We start from the raw sequence: 17,290 nt of genomic DNA, 5'->3' as shown, positions 1-17,290 counted from the left end.
TAAAAGAAACAAAAATGCATTTAGTTAGAAGGCCGGTTATTTGAGAAACCCAAAATAGCATTGGAGGTGTTTGTTTCAGTTGTGGATTGCATCCATTATAAAATTGGTAATAAAGGACTTGTGGATTTTAAAAGGTCCTATTAACCAGAAGCATTGCTCTGGAAGCACGACGGTACATGTGTTGCGCTGTATTGTTGGGACATCAGAGCAGTGGTGCATCGCTCTCCTAACAGCTCTGTTAATGTCTATTACTGCACTGTTCAATTACAGTAAATCCTTTAACAGGACTGGCCTTCCCTCTTAATTTCCACCCAACAATCTGCATGGAGCTTCTAATGTTTATTCATTACGTATTGAAACTGAAGTCTGTGCTGCACAGCAAGCTAATTCAGTGAAATGAAATTACAGATAACTTCTCCCTGTAGTTCCCCATGTTTTGTCAGTGCATTACCCTTCCTGACGCTACTTTATTCTCCTATCACTGTAACTCTTGAATTATCTGATACTGAGAGGTCCACAAAGTAGTGACCTCATCCCGTTTTTCATTGACAACTTGCCAAGAACACCTGCAGTTCTCCGTGAGTATGGAGTTATGCCATCCCTCTTGAAAATTCCCACCAAGAGACCCTTACGTGAGCCTTGGGAGCTCTGACATACGTCCTCAACTGCAGATGCTGAGCACTTGCTGGGGAAAGTGGGATTTACTCTTTGGTTGACTTGTTAATCGTCCTTGTGGTCTATAAGGTCGAGTTGAGAGAAGACCTATTAGCTGAAGTCAAGTGGTGCGATGGGGAGCTCGCTCAGCGTGGCGAGGTGTGGTGGCATGGGCCAACTTGTATATCGGCAAAATTCATGCACGTGAATAGCTCATTGGGTTTGTTTTCTTAGTGTTTCCTGTGTTGCTCTTGAAGATATTTGCTTTATTAAATGCTCTTCTCCTCCAGGCTCAGCTTCTCATTTGTATTTGATGTTGTTTATATTTGTATTTCTGCACCTTATCAAATATCTATCCAATTCCCTTGTAGGTGATTGTGTTGATCTCTAACACATCATTAGGAATTCACTGTGGGATCAAGTAAGAGAGGTGGTGATGTGAGCAAACAGGACCTTGTTTGAACACTGGTAGCTTTAGTAACTGGTAAACAGAGGGGGAGAGAAACTGAGGTGAACTGTAAATAGATTAATGGTCTTGAAAATGTTCTGTTATACAAATGCCCTTCTTTAGATGTGCTGCTTTTGTTCACCGCTCAGAAGAATTTGCTCTTGTGGTGTAACTTCTGCACGTAACGGGTTTGCCGTATGTAAACACCTTACAGGCTGTGGCAGAGCTGTACAGAAATACTTTCTATTGCTCTTAAGATTGATTTACATGAAAACTTTTTTTGTTAATTGTTTTGCCTCATTTTCTCATTGTCAACATTTGATTGTTGAGTATAAAAAACAGCTTGAAATGCACTACTTCTAAAATTCCATCATAAAACATAATAAGGAGGGATTATCGAAGCACTTTAGAAGGATTTGTTCTCATCATTACCTAAGACTGTTGGGAATATTATTCCCCAGTCTTTTAAGAGCCCTAGAGCAATAATTGCAGTAATATTTGTTTTCATATGCACCTTTCAGGACAGAAATAGGGCGCGTGCTGCTAGATTGACACCTCGAGAAAATCTACCCAAAGCTACCGATTTAGCAGTGTTTAGTCGCTGGAAGGGCTGGCGAGGAGGAGAACAAAAGGCAGAGACATTACTTGCTGTATACACCCCCGTGTCGATGAGCTGGCCGCCGTGCCGCGAGGCCACCGGCTGCTGCAGGGCAGGAGAGAGCCGGGGCCACACACCCCCCGCGGGTATCGGCTCCTGACGAAATGGAGCCGATTTCCTCTGGCCTAGTGGAAATCCGCAGGAAGATTCATTCCTATTACCCTTGCAAGCCTTGAGTCATAATCTGATCTTATTTTGTCTTGGGTAAAATTTTCTTCCTGTTTGAAACAAAGTGAAGATGAAGAAAGCACAGAGAAGTTTTGCCCAGAGAAAACCGCTGGTTAGAAACTTCAGATAATTTTAATTCAAGGCAATGAAAACAATTATATGCAGTTCGCAGGATGCTGAAGCTGTTTGTTATGCAATTTGAGATGTAAATGGTGAACAAAGAGTAGTTGTAGTAACTGATGATTAAATCCTGACACGATAGGTTTCTACATGAATAAAATCTGAGACCTAAACAGATTCGAGATTGTTAGTCATCCATCAGTTCACACCAAAGAGTTTTGCAGCCAAGTGAAAAGTCTTCAAGCATCTTATTTTTGTGAAGTTATTGGCAGGATTTTGCAATTTGTGTAGACTGACACTGCTCTGCCAAATGAGATGAGTTCAAGAACCTTTATCAAAGTAGGGTATTTTTTTCTTCTATTGTCAGAAAATCATATCAATAAAACTTAATAGGAAGTTGAAAGTAAAAATGCAGCAAACTGTGAACTTAATATTACCCTGGTGGGAGCTCATTAATATCTCAACAGGTGTACTCATGCATTATCTTAATTGCACACGGTCCTTCGGGAAATTGCCTTTTCTGAAGTTCTCTGACTGCTGTCATTCGGTGAGTTGGGTTCAGGTGCACCATTTTATTAATCTTTTAATAAGTTACGGAGAAGATGTAGCCTAACTCACATTTGAAGTAGCATAGTAGCAAGTAATTATTTCTGTGCTTCCGCTGCTTTGCGAGGTTGTTGGCCGCGGAGGCAAATTTGCGGGCAGGGGTAGGAGGGCGCCGGCTGTAGGCTCAACGCGTCTGGCGGTTACGGCAGCTTTGGAGGGAGCTGGCTTGTCTCTTGGCACTGGCTCTCTTGCGCGTTTCCAGTCGAGACGCTTGGCTAGCAGCTCGGAGCTCGCCGCTTTCTGTCGTTTTGCTTGAAGAAAAGGGTCTCCTGAACAGCGAGAGGAGGAGGAGGGTACGGGATGAGGTGATAATACAAAATAAGTTTGAAATGAAGAATTCGAAAAACAAGTTTGTATTTCCATTGCCTTTTACACTGAAAGATGCGGTTCAAACCCGTTGCTGGAAGATATTTGATGTTGCCAAGATGTTTGATGTTGCCAAGAGTGACTTAGGAGACCGTCGGAGAGGCGTGTTGATCCTCGGTGTGTTTTCCGCTGTGGCTTTTGGTGCTGCTGCTCACAAAAACAGCCCTGCTTTTCAAAGCAAGACAACCAAGTGCGACCCAGAGAGAGCTTTTCATTAACAGAAGAAAATGAAATAAATGAAGAAGAATGTTCAATGTTAAAAATAAATTAACTTTATTTAATCACTGACTAATGCGATGTTCCCAGCATTAATCATTCCCTCTTACTGTAATCAGAACATCAGCCAGGCAAATGACACGTAGAACTCCTGAGTGTGATGTTTGCCATGGTCCTGTAAACACGAAGGCTGCCTCCAGGAAAATCTACCTCCCACATCCGTGATCTGCTTACTCATCTGCGGAGACCTGGGCGTCCTTTCGAAAGCCGCGGCTCCAGCCGTGTCTTGCCGTGGCGGGGCAGGCTCAGGAGGGTGCCCCTTCGGCAGTCGCCGCCTGCCAGGCAACACACGAAGGAGGACCACAGGCTTTTCTTGCTTACAGCCTTGCTGCCTAAGGGGCCAGGGGGATTTTTCTCCCCTGCGTGTTATGGATCACAACTCTTCTGCCAAGATGTTGGAGCCATTTGGAAAGCAGACTAAAATTCCCTGGAGCTTTTTGATGTTTCAAACATGTTTCAGAACAGAAAATAGAAAAATGTGATGGAAGAGAAAGCCTCCTTCTTTAAACTAAAGATCTGAATGTGAGAGATCGATGACAAATAGCAGGTTTTACCAAAACAAAAGAAAAATAGATCAGTAAAGAGACAAAAAATATTTATTTGGTTAATTAAAAAATACTAACCTCATTCAAAATACTCTGTGCTGTGATCCTGACACGAAGGCATTGCAATGCTTGCTGGGTTTGTTGACAGCCCAGTTGTTCCCATGGCAGCGGGATGTGATGTTTAAACTGGACCCTCGCAGGACCAAATGAGTATGGCTTAAGAAAAGAGTGATGTGTTTAAAAACTTGTCAAAAATGGGGAAAGCTGTAGGGAAGGGGGAGTTCCAACCTTTTTATCTTGCCAGCCTGAACCGTATCAGCAGCTTTCAAAAGGAAAACAAAAGGCTGGCAAGGATTGCTACCTCTGAGAGGACATGTAGGGGGCACATTAGGCAGCAGTAGGACACCTTTACTGCTCAGGCATCCCTGGCGTCGTTGTTCTGTGTTTCACTCCTTCATCTTGCGTCTGCGTGCGAACAGGAGGCTTCCCGTTACAGGGCTGATAGTTCAGCGCCTTTCTGCAGCGCTAAACATGGGTTTTATAAATGGATCACGGTAGAGAAGAGTTGGCTATTAAATGTCCAGCTATTTAGTAAAACTGCTGTTTTACGTGGATACCTTTACTAAGACCTTTTCTGCACCTTCAGAACTGAAATCCAGTCTGTGTGCATCCAGCCACTGCGCTCCTGGCCCCTGGGGCAGGTGGTTTGCTTGTGTGATGTGAGCTGGGAGGCCCCTGCCCTGAGGGGGAGGCCTGTGCCAGTGTGTGTTCAAAGGTGGACCAAGGGGAAGAATTTAATGATGGGAGAGTTTTCAAATTATAGCCCTTCCTTCTTGTTCTCCCTTGACCCCCCTTTACCCCCCCCTTGCATGGTGAGACCATCTTCATCGTCTTTGGGAGCAGAAAACTGAAGTTTGGCCAGCTTTGGTTTGGCTCTTGATGACTTGGGTCAATCCATTTTTATTTTCAAGCGGACTTTGGCATTCACAGGAGCCGAAGGTGCACGTCTGTGAGCTTACCTGGTGAGCAGCCATCAGCACGCAGCAGCGCTGTATACGTTGTCTTTTGGATGTTGGTCTGATTGGTGCAAGCCTGTGAAGAGATCTCAGAGAGGAGAGGGTGCCTGGCCGCTGCGACTTGACTGGAGTTAGCACCGTGGTGTCTTTTTCAAACTAAAGTCACTCTCAGTAAAAACAAAACAGTAATGCGGAGGACCAGCTGGTGTGAAGTATGGGAGAAAGGTTTTCAGCCTGGTCCGTGGGAGGTTTGTCCGTATCCAATTGGGTGTGAATGTTTAAAAAAACAGAAGAGAAGAAGAAAGGATGAAGTGTTAGATTTTAGCTGATGCCCAGACTGAACATCTGTTTGCATCTGGGATGTGTGTGTGGGAAGACGTGCGTGAAGGGAAAACGTCTTTCCTAGGGGTAACGTGCTCTGACATACTGGACAAAGTTGAACCCTACTGGCTGCAGTCTAACTGTAACCATTTAAGTACTTTTCTCCCTGTAGTCAGACAAAATCTTATGAAAATTCTACTCCTCGTACATATAACTTTGTTTCTTTTAGATATCCTGCAAGAAACATTGGTTAAAATCCCCAATATAAACTTTATATACCGCAAGTGATTGAAACAGCCAGAAGTGGTTAATATTTTATGGACAGAGGAAAAAGACTAAAAAAACCAAAAAGTCTCCTAAGTAACACAAGCAATGGAGGAAAATCTGTAGAAGCTTTGCTTTTCGTAAACGTGCAGAATATCCTCCTTTTGATTTTTAGTTGAAAAAGCAGTTGCTGGCAAGTTGGAATCCATACACTTGCCACAGATTATAAAAATCATATTTTATCCTTTCCTTTGTTTATAATTAAACCCCAGCACTCGGCTATCTCAGGATGGCTCTGTGTGTGGGACTCTATGTTGTGTACGGGGTGCTTGTCTAATTAATAACAGGTATACAGCACCCATAAAGTCAGCCTGGTTAACTGTTCCACTTAATACACCACCATCAAATGTATAGATGAATTAAGCTGATAAGCCGCTGAGCAAGCTCTGTTAACTGCTTTGTTCAAATGAGAAGAGGGCGAGCCTAAAATGTCACCAATCATTTATTCCAACAGCAATTGCAGGCACAGACAAATGAGGAATTTCAATTATTTTTGATGGCCGGAGTGCCCAGCATTTTCTGTGCAACCGCAGTAGTTGGTGTTAGCTGAAAGTCATCCCCAAGGTAGATTAAAAATAAAGAACCCTGATAAATTGGTGTAATTGATCTGTTTGTCTTTGAGAGTGGTCCCCAAGCTTTCCTGGCCCCTAGGTGAAATACCGACCAACTAAATCACGTACCAGCGGCCATCACCATGCTGTGCTCTTCCCGGCAGTCTCAGTTTTCACTTTTTTAATTTTTCTGTGACTGGAAGGTCTTGCTGGCAACGTGCTGTCCACAAGCCACAGATCTAAACTAAATCTGGCAAGGCTTTGTTGACGGCTGCTGTCTTGCATTAAAAACCTAAGGCATCCCAGCTTTCAGCTTGATTAGCCACCGCTGCGGCTGTAAAGCTAGCAGACGTGCAAAGGAGTGACACGATGCATCCAAAGGAAAGACCGTGCCAAGCGATAGGGGATTCACTTCTCCAACACGCACAGTGACAGCCCGAGCACCCGCTGCAAGCTTAAGTGTTTGTTTAGGTTTAATAATTCATAGCGAGTAAGAGGGGTGCTGCGCCTGGGCCCCCGTTCAGGTAGCTCCCTGCACGGGGCTCTCGCCGGTGCAGGGCTTTGAGCAAGGACCACGGGCCGTGTCTCGCTCTAGGCCGATGCTGAACGAAGCTAAACAGACCTTAAGTAAGTCGTGTGTTATGCTTTCTTATGGTTCTAGTAAATCAGTAGATGCTGCCTTTACAAACAGGAACACGTCTCAGTAAATGTTGGGGTATTTAGTAATTATGGGTGGTTTGGATAAATTCACTTGTCTGCTTCAGCAGCAGTTTTGCTTTAGAGGTCTGCTCTTACCGTAGTCGTTGCTCATGTACCCAGGTGTACAGGTGGGCGTGCGTGCTGTGGAAATGCTGCGTTGGCTCCCACCTGCCACTGACCTCTGTGGGAACCGAAAGCCCCGAGCCCTTTGCAGCACTGAGCTGGGGAAATACAATGTTTATTCTTCTGAGAAGGCAGGAGAGCTAATAAAGGCTTGTAGGAAGGCTATGCAGAGGCAGAATAGCAGAATGCAGATGTTTGTGCTGAGGCATGAAATACTGACCTTTCCACAGTCCAGAACTCTCAAATTATTATACGTGATGGTGTTTATGTACGTTGCAAATCTTTCTTTTCCCTCCTTGGCATCTCAAGTGAGAATTATAGCAGGTTCCTTAATTTAAGGAACAGTCCCAGACTGTTACTCAAACAATTACATAATGTGTTTTGGGATTAACATGCTGTCAGCTTGATAGCTGCTTAGGGACCTTTGTTATCAAGGAGAAAATAGCCCCGAACAATATTCTAGTCTCTCTGTTATAAAAAGGGCTGTCGGCCTCCTTCGCTGTCTGCTGTGAGAAGGGAAAAGCAAGAGCTGGCTTGTCAAGGGCAGGCAGAGTTTTAGGACAGAGCTGAACCATGACCGGGCTGTCTCTGTGGGGCAGAGGTGCCCACGCTCGGCAGTCTCCGTGGCTGCTGTTCATCAGAAAGAATCAAAAATAAACATCCTTTTGTTTAAATCTGGAGTCACAGTTTAACGTTTAAGAGGTTCTTCATCCTCCAAAAACCGATGAAGGGCCTGTCTGGCTTTCTGCCCGCAACGGCGGGTATAGATTTAAACTGGGTTGCGTTCAGGATCCCCAGTAACCTGATGCTGGTAAAACCAGAACACCAATAAAAAGGTCACGCTAAGAAAAATGGTTTGTGTGTGCTGTATTTGATTAAGGTTGCCTGAAAGGAAGAAGTTATGAATGTGCACATATACAGTTGTTTTCAATTGATTAATGATTTATTTTTTTGTGTCACTTGAAGTCAATGAAAAGATTGTTTCTCTGGCTTGTACATTGTAAAGGAACATGGTGGAGAAATACAGATGGATACAATGAAGGCGAGCTGAGGCTCAGCTGAAGCTGACTGCGTTAGCTAACTGCTGCAAGAAGTGCAATGAGTATATGAATATGTATATTTATCAGAAATTATTTTTTTCTACAGATCCCACAAATCAGTTATGCCTCAACTGCACCAGAGTTGAGTGATGACAGGCGCTATGATTTCTTCTCACGCGTGGTTCCTCCAGATTCCTTCCAAGCACAAGCAATGGTGGACATTGTGAAAGCTTTGGGATGGAATTATGTGTCCACTTTGGCATCTGAAGGGAATTATGGAGAAAAAGGAGTCGAGTCCTTCATGCAAATTTCCCGAGAGGCAGGTAGGCACCGCCCATCCTCCCTCCAGCAAATGCTATAGCAGTAATGAATGTTATTTTGTACCAACTGTTACATTATTCTTCTAGAACATAGATTTGATTCTTAAAGTCATTCCGGTTCTTTGCGACGCCTCTGTAATGGCTCCTAGGCACTCTCATTCCGAAATTGCTTATGGAGCTTCAGAGAGTTTGAAATCTTAGTGGTTTTCAATCATTTCTGGGGAAAACAGAAAGCCCTGAGACTTATCAAGTTCCTACTATTCCAACGGACAGCATTATATTATGTTGACGTGACAGATTTTAAAACGCTGAGCTTTTATCTCTCCACAGCTAGAAATTATGTGAAGACTGCTTGTTACCAGCCATTGACTTGTGTCATACCATTGCTGTTCACCTTTCACATCGCTGCCTGATTCATATTGCTTTGCTTTTAGCATTTCTCTTGACCAGTTCAGTTGAGGAAATTCATAATCTTTTACCCGAAGGCTCAAAGGTTACTGGTCTGGGATATGGAGGCAGCCAACTCAGCAGTACGGTGCGAGGCACATCGGCTCTCTGGTGGGATACACTGTGTTTTTCTGGCCCCTGGCTCCGTTTGGTGGTGTCCCAAGAAGGCCAAACGGTTGAACAATGCCATTGTCAGCGAGAGGTGGTCCAAGAGGACAGGGAAATGCTGTGTCTTGTGCTGCATCGGGCTTATGGTGTTGAGTTGAACTATCGTAATCTTGTGGACAGAAATCTCTAATTTTACAGCTTGCTTTCCCATTCTGGTACAAAACATAGAGCAGACCTGTCTCGAAGGTGGGACTGCCGTGTCAGTGCGCTCGTGCCCTTATGCTGGTAACTTATTCTTCTGGGTTAATAGATCTAAATTTCCCCAGAGATGCCAGAACATTGGAGGACTTTAGATGGCCCTTCAGGGAGTAGAGGTATAAATCCATGGTGAGTTGACTTGCCATCCAGAGTCATAAAGGTTTGAAAATTGGAATATCTGAGGTTGTTTCCTGTCCTGGGAAGGAAGAATAAGTAGACGATGTCATTCGTTATTGGTTGATATATGCAAGTCCCACCTCCAGAAGCGTACGATGATATATCGTGATTGGGAACCCATCATCATCATCATGCAAGAATATGCTCTATCGTGTTCCCCAGATGAACTCGCAGATCTCCCACCCTGTAACTGCCCTGGCATTGCGTTAAATAAAAACAGCGTCACGCGATGCACAGTTCACCGACCGAATTACATAAATCACCGGCCAGGTTAGTAAGTGCATGAAGGAAAAGGTCGAGGAGAGGGCAGGCGCTGCTCTGAAGCAGCCATCGGAGGTTTCCATCTCCTCGGTGGTTGCAAAGCTGGTTCCACAGCATGCGCTCCCCTTTCGCAGGTTGCCTGCGTTACCTGCGAGGTGGAGCACCAGCTCGCTCCCGAGCTGCCACGTGCAGCTGATGGATCCTCTTGGCAGCATCATCCAAGGAGTGGGCGGAGAAGGCGGCTGCGCTGAGGAGAAAGGGGCTTTAGAGAGGGGAATCCGGAATTGTTTCATTATGTTGATATCACTGAAGGAACCTGTATTTGCATAAATTTGTCTTTTCGTTCGAATGCATATTTATGTGGCATTAAAGGAAATGGTTTTGGATTTAATACTGCAGGAAGTGACAAATGCCAGCGTTCATTATAATTTAAAATTTACTTTATTTGCAAATATCCACTGTTGCAAAATCATACCAGAAATGTGTTCTCTATGTCAAGGACAAACTCTAGCTGAATAATACTCTATCATTTCATAGACCTTCTGTAGAATTAAATTAATGCTAGGAGCTGTTCATGTAGCCAACGTGTAATTCCACATCCTTCATAAAAAATAAAGCACAAAACCAAAAGAATACCCTGCTTCAAGCAGCTTTGCGTGTGGGGTGATGGAGGTCATGCCTCCAAGATTAAGAGAATAACAGGGAGAGTGCATAAAGTTTTTTTTCATACCCGCAGCCTGCCTTGTCGGGAAACTGGAATAATCCAGCCCCCGGCACTACCTCCGATGCAGTGCAGCCGCTTTTTCTTCTTCGGGCTGCGCTGGAGATTTTTTGTGTTACACAGATAAAGCTTAGGTGAAGTTCTGAGGGGATTTAATACCTGTCAACAAATTCCCTGGCTTTTAAACATCCCGTGAGGCATCAGGAGGTCCTGTTGCCTAGCTATTTAACGGAGCAGAGCTGCCTGGAGATACAGGTCCTGATCCCCTACGGGGAAATGGCACCTTGTCCCCTGACTCCGGGGGTCGGCTGTGACCATCTCCCAGGCGCTGTTTTGGGGGGTCGCGGTGCAGTGGGACCCACCCGTGCTCTGGAGGGGATGGCCTTGAGGGCGCAGCGGTTTTGGGGGTGCTTCCCTGGTGCCTGCTGTGGCTGTGCCTCCTTGGGGGCCTTTTATGCGAGAGAACTGATTAACCAGGCTGTCCAGTGACTGCTGTAATATCAGGGTTTGGAAAGAGCCTCCTGAAGAAGCAACAAGCAGTAATAATTTTACCTACTCGTGGCTGTGGTGTAGCTAGTAGCTCCTTGATCTGTCTATTTGAAAACATTTGGGTGGTCAAGATCCACCTGCCTGAATGTATGAAGCGAGCAGTCCTCTCTAATGACGATGGGAGGTTTCACGGGATAGAGAAGTATGACCAAAATTGGTGTGCTTCAAGGGTTAATTATATTTAAATGGGTCCAAAGATATGTGGCCTGAGTGAGGTGTGTAATTACGCGGCATGTGCCGCTGTAACGCTGCGGGGACGGGGGGAAGGGATGGGAGCACGCTCGTGACCACCCTGGCGCTGCCACGCGAGTAGATTGACGTGGCGCTTGGGGTGCCAATCAAAACTCACGCTAATTAGAAAAGTCATGCCAGAAGCAACAGAAATGCAATAGCAGGGGGAGGAAGTTTTTTTTTCCCTTAGTGAAAATATCCGATTGGGTCTTCTGGAAATCAAGGAGGCTGTGGATTCCCTGTTCTTCCCAACTCGAAGGGCATACTCAGCGTACCCTGCAGGGACGTGGGGAGGGTGGACAGGAGAGGGGTTTAAGTGGTAAGGCACGGTTTGCCTCATGTTCCAGTTAGCTGAAACATGTGATGCTCATCAGGGCAAGTTGTGCCACGCTTAAAGCATAGTCCATTTAATTTCTGTGCTTAGGCTTTGGTCTTGCTGAGGGTTTGGATGCTGCGTGGATTGCCAGAGTTGCCTGCTCAAGGCAGGCTTTGGTATGCAGCAAGGCTGCAGCGAGACGTTGCAGAAACCCCACGTCTCTGTGGAGGCAGACTTGCTGCTCCCCTGCTCTCAAACCCAGGGGCCCAGCATGCGAGTAAATAAGTGAAGCAGTGACACAATAAGCTCTGTAGCCCGGTGCAAATGAGGGAACGCAATAGGTGCATATACAGCTCCAGGGTTTTTTAATCCTGGTTTCATCGTGCTGCCCGGGCTGCAGTTTGCTGTTCGAGAGCTTTCCCGGCTGGAGGGATTTCAGAGCCCGTGTGAATCCTGCCCCCTCCCGTGACCCCCTTTTAACGAGCAGGACAACAGAGCTGGAGAGGCCTCAGAGCAGGGTCCCTGTGTCGGTTCTCCCCTTCGTGGCCCTTAGGACCATGTGCCAGGAGCAGGAGCAGCCCCGAGCGGAGGTAACTGGTCGAAGCGTGAGACACGCGGGCGATGAGCAGACACCGCTGGCTCTCAGACAACTGCCTTGTATCTCATAACCAGTGTGTTTTGGCAGAAAAGAGGATTTAGTCCATAGGTACCAGCACATTTGCTATCTTTGGCCTCGAATCTGTAGCAGTTAATTATCCTAAATCCAGTGTCTTGCCCAAACTTGTTTCTGATCCAGCCAAGATCTTAGAAATTGTGAGGATGAGTAGAAAGTGCTATCCTTGCTTAGTTTTCAAATATGCTCTAGCGTATAAAGACTTTGCATGATCCTTTGAGTTAATAATTCTTCACAAAGTGACTTCCATTATGAGTACTTCAGGCGAGTTTGAATATGTCATTGTGGCAGCAGATGAAGATTTGAAACATGCTCTGCAGTCTCTGGGATTAATAAATTAGGGGAATGGTCTAATTATGGAAAATCTAAAGGACAATTTCAGATTATTAATGAAACTACTGAATACTTGAATTTCAAATATTAATTCATCTTTGATTTTTTTTTTTAATGATTCATCTGTACCAGAAGGTTAATTGCTATCTGTAAGAAATATATATATTGAAGTCATTAGGAAAAGACCACTTGAATGCCTCCTAACAGATAAATGAAAGATCTAGTATGCGTTTATTCATCATCTTCTCTTCAAAAATCACCCATTTTCACAGATGAGTACACCGGCTGCTTTGCTTGTCGAGACCTCGGTGCTCGCTCCAGGGGCTGCAGCCCAAGCGGTGTAAGGGCGGGGATGCCCAGCCCAGCCCCGCAGACCCGCACGTCTCCTACCTTTCCCCCTCTCTCCTGCCTTTCCGTAGCTCCCTTGCCCAACTCCGTCTCAGGAATAAGTGTTTGCACTCAGCAAGGCCGATCCCGAGCACGGTTCTGCTTGTTTGCGCAAACCAGGCCTGTTGTGTTGCACAGAGCAGCGCGCCAGTGATAGAGTATCTTAACCTACACGCTACGAGTTAATTAGTTTAGATGATGATGTTCTCAACCATTTGGAAGGGCCGGAGAAGAAAAATTCCAGAAGAGCATGTCGTCTTCCTCTGGGTACTAAAGACATGAAAAAAAGAGAAGGATTAAAGCTCTTGTACCAGTGCGCTGATATGATTATATGTACTGAAGTTTCTTCTGAAGACTTCTGGTTGCGGTGTCGTATTTGTTAAAAGGCTATCATTGCCCTGACAGAACAAAGAAGCGGAATAGAGTTTAATCGACTTTAACAGAGGAAGCAGAACACTTGCAACAGTCTTTATCTTCTTTTCTCCTTTCCTTCGCTGAAGACGTTTTTTTGCAATATTAATTTCTTCAATTCTTCTGTCTCCGTGGTCCTCGAGCGCTGCTGTTACGTAAGGCTGAGAACATCTGCATGCAGCAGGGATGGCCTAGATGCACGAGCTGCAGGAGCCAAATTCCCTCAGAAACAGAAGAAACATCAAAACACATTCATTGTCAGGGCGAAGAAGAGACCCTGAAACTGTTAATCCTTTTCCTTACCCTCAGAAGGAGAAATTTTTTTCCAGCTGTGATACTGAACACTATTTATTTTCTATCCCCCCCATTTAAACTTGAATTTCCTTTTAATCTTGTTTTTCCCAGCTTTATATCTGCTAGTAAAAACCATATGTATGCACACACACACACACACCTATACGAGGCACGTTGCCCTTACGTCTAGCAAGTGTCGCTCCCTCTAAATCAGATGAACCACTTTTTTTGCATGCCGTTACCTGTGCATTAACGAGTACAAACTCCTAATGCATCGGTCGCTTTACAAATTAGCTGCATCCAATTAAATACCTCCTACAGAACGTGTTTTCTATGGGCTTGTTATTGGTAGCAAGGACAGTTTTAGACATTTTTAGCCACTTAAATGTGAAAATATGAGTTTTTTATAAAGCCTCGATATTTGTTTTCTACCCTGGTTTGTGTTTCTAAAAAGATCTGAATTTTTTTGATTCCGGTTTTTGGTGATCTGAATAACCTCATGATATTTCCTGTGAAATCCTCAACATGGTATATCGTAATACGGAGTCCTAATTCGGTACCTATCTTCTGTGGAAGCTGACCCTGTTAAAAGCCGAGAGCTGCTGTATCATCCCTCGGTGATTCACACAGTGTCTGTGTAGGCTCCTGTAGGCCTGTTCAGCTGCCTGCGATGATCCTGAATCTGCATTTTTGTAACCGAATTTAATCTTGATGCTGTCTGTTGGGAATCCCATTAGCACAAATTAGTACCGGATAACATGAGAGAGTTAAATCATTGCTACAAGGGAGTTGTACAACCGCCTGTTTAAGAAGGGAAAGGAGGCTGTTCCGTCGGTATCTGTCAAATAGAGTACCGATTCCCATTGCCAAGTACAAAATTGTGGGGGTTTTTTTTGGGTTGGTTTTTTTTTTTGTGTGTGTGTCTTTGTTGTACATTCTGATGTTAATGAAACATCTCTCGTTTTCTTGGTCCACTAAAGCCCTACTGAATGGGTTTAGAATGCTCGTCACAAGGAGCAGTCAGTTTACAAAGTAACCCAAGGTTAAAAGAAGCCCCAAAATTAGAAAAGAAGGTGAAAAACGTTAGTAACATCACTGCGATGCCCTGCGGTGGGCAAAGATCGCGTCGGCTATGGTAATAAATGGTTACGATTTATTAGTGAAGCTTTTGCACGACGTACTGGCAGTGGGTGATACCGCACGTCATCCGACGATGCCCAAAGCGTATGACCTATGATTTCTTTGTGGCAGCTAACAGAACCCAACCTTTAACAGAGCTACTGTTCAAATACTCATTTGAACGAGTCGTTGTCTTGGAAGAAGACGGGCTGAGGTGTTGTGCTGTCCACCGTGACCCCTATTTATTCATTTAGCTGAAGGAATAACGTTTTGCAAACTGTGTTCCTTGCATCTCCCCCGCCGTGCCCCAAGTGACGGAGACCCTCTGTAGCCTTTCAGTTAGAGCAAACGGCTGAGCTTATGTCTTGACAGATTGGTCTAGGAATATAGTTTTGAAGTGCAGTCCAAACACCAGCCTAGGAAAACCAGTCTCAAAGTGGCGCTTAGCACGTATCTCGGGTGCTGCCGCTGCAGGGAACAGCAGCTCTGGGGAGGGTCGCAGACCCCCAGTGCTTTTGTGGGGTCTGAGGCAATAGAGCGTGGATTGAGGTTTATGGGGTTCCCCCAGGGCATTACTGGTCCTGCAGACCTCTCCCTCGGAGCTTTTCTGCCTGGTGGGTGGCTCGGTGTCCGCAGGCAGGGATGGAGGTCTCTGGGGGGAGGGAGAGGCGGCAGGGCGGCCTCTTTGTCTTTGACTGTGTTAAATAATTATACCTTTGGGTGGGAATGGCCTTTGTTCATTTACTTGTGAGACTGTTTTCTGGATCAAATACAGCAAAAATAAATAGATAAGCTGCTAATGAAATGTGAAAGTAATTTATATCCGAGCACTTCAAGTGGTTTCCATTTGTCCTTCTATTTTTCTCAAATATTTATGCATCTGTCCCTTTTGGTGTTCTGTTAAATAACGTTATGAAATCTTTTTTCTTTCCTACGTTTTGTCAAATAACGGATGTTTTGTCATTTCAGGAAAAAAAGTCAAGAAAAATTGCTTTCTAAAGTTGCGCCAACTTGTGGTGTGTGCTGCACTCTGCCAGGTTTAGTAGGTTTAATAGGATTTTCTTTGAATTCCAACCGATCTAGTAGAAGGTGTGCTAGACCTGATCCTCAAGGGTGTTTTGGGTTGCATTTAGAGTTCAATAATGTGCTTCTGAGCATGTAAAAGAGAGAGAGCAAAGTGCGTCTCTGCAAAGTAAACCCGTTCCTCTGCGTGCTCGGTCTGTGCTGCTGCGGCATTCCTCAATAGCTTGCGAGCAGCGATGTCGTTTCGAGGAGTGAATGGGTGATGTCCTTAAGGTGATGGCTGGACTTCCGACTTTCCTGTGGTATGGGGTAAAACTCGTTGGGTGCCTGGCTTCGATGTTGAGAAACTGTCTTTTTGGGTTATCAAAATACTGCGAAGGCGATTTTCATCTCTTCAGCGAGGCATCTTCCTACCTGAGACGTAGCAGATGTCCCAAGTCAGTTGGCTCTGTTTCGCTGCAGTAACGAAGAGCGATGAGATCCGAGTTGCCCTTCTGAAACATCTATTTCTCCCTCGGCTACGCAGGGGAGCGCGGGCACCAAATATAAACGTGTCATTAAAGAATTTGAATTAAAAAAATAGATCCAGTCACTGGTATGTATGTGATATATGTATTTTCCTATTTGTCGTCATCATTTGAAGATAAATACCTGGTGTAGATTTATAGAGCTCTTATGATCTCATTCAGGAAAGCAGAGAAGCTGCTGGGCATTAGGAGCACATGGTTTGGGGACGTACCTTCCAGCACTGCAGCATCAGAAGCCCATCTACCCGAATAACGTTATAATTCTGTGATGGATCTAACAGGGGTCTGATAATTCCTCCTTCTCAAATAGACTCCTGAAAAAAATCAATACAATAGAGTTTGGGGAGAAGGAAAGAGATAAAGATATGACATTATGATTACCTTTGCGTCTGCTTATGTGAAATCCGAGACCTGTTCCATGCTGATACATGCAGGAACTTGCACTCTGTCCTCCTGAATGATCTCGCGCAGCCGGTTTCTTGGCAAAGTATTATTGGATAGCTGTAACAAGCTGCTATCGCCGTTATAGCATAAGTCGCTTTAATGATAAATATCTGCCTTTTTATGGCATTTATTGAACATTTGGAGATGGCGTTTCAAGGACAGAATAAAATTGAAACGGGCAATTCTTGTCACTAAACAAATAACTGCCAGCATCCTTTAAAAATGTTACCCCAAATTTAATAAAACATTGCTTCAGTGGTTATGTGAAAAAGCAGCACGTGGATCAGCGGAAAACATGCGACTGGTTTAGCCCTTGCTATTTCAAAGCAGAGACATGTATCGCTGAGCCTTTACGTCCACCAGCGAAGCCGGCCGCTCCCGGGGAGCGCTGCTCCGTTCCGCGGTGTGCCTGGCCCACGCTGCGGAACGGAAGGGAGTTGTTTTGGGGCAGCAAGTTAGTCATCCCAGCCCCGTTTTGTTCATTTGTTCTTTGAAAGGTGTTCTGCGTCTCAAGGGTAACGCGTTCCTCCTGGTAAGGGTAGGAGGAGGGAGTGGGATCGGAGCGAGAGCATTCGTGTTCGTTCCGCGTTCAGAATTGGGTCTTCTGTGTCTTTTGTGTCATCTTGGGTCTGAATCCCCTCCTTTGCTGGGAAGAATAGAAATTTGCTGAAAAACAGTAGTGGAAATATTAGGGGAAGGGACAAAATGTATGTTAATGTGCATCAGGAAGCTTGAGGAGAAGGTCCTAGTGAAGTGCAAAAGCAGACCGTTCTGGG

The 17,290-nt window shown here is 45.0% G+C and overlaps 1 protein-coding gene across 2 annotated transcripts in view; it reads left to right on the top strand.

Annotated features, from left to right (window-relative positions):
- Positions 1-17,290, top strand: part of GRM7 (glutamate metabotropic receptor 7) — a 309,474-nt gene that overhangs the window by 95,352 nt on the left and 196,832 nt on the right. For both annotated transcript variants that reach the window (XM_075095593.1, XM_075095592.1), the window contains exon 2: positions 8,022-8,238. In XM_075095593.1, the coding sequence (XP_074951694.1) occupies positions 8,022-8,238 (217 nt within the window). The remainder of the gene's footprint in view (positions 1-8,021; positions 8,239-17,290) is intronic.

Source organism: Phalacrocorax aristotelis, chromosome 6 (genome assembly GCF_949628215.1).
Source record: "Phalacrocorax aristotelis chromosome 6, bGulAri2.1, whole genome shotgun sequence".
NCBI lineage: Eukaryota > Metazoa > Chordata > Aves > Suliformes > Phalacrocoracidae > Phalacrocorax > Phalacrocorax aristotelis.
This window is presented reverse-complemented; position numbering and strand designations above follow the sequence as displayed.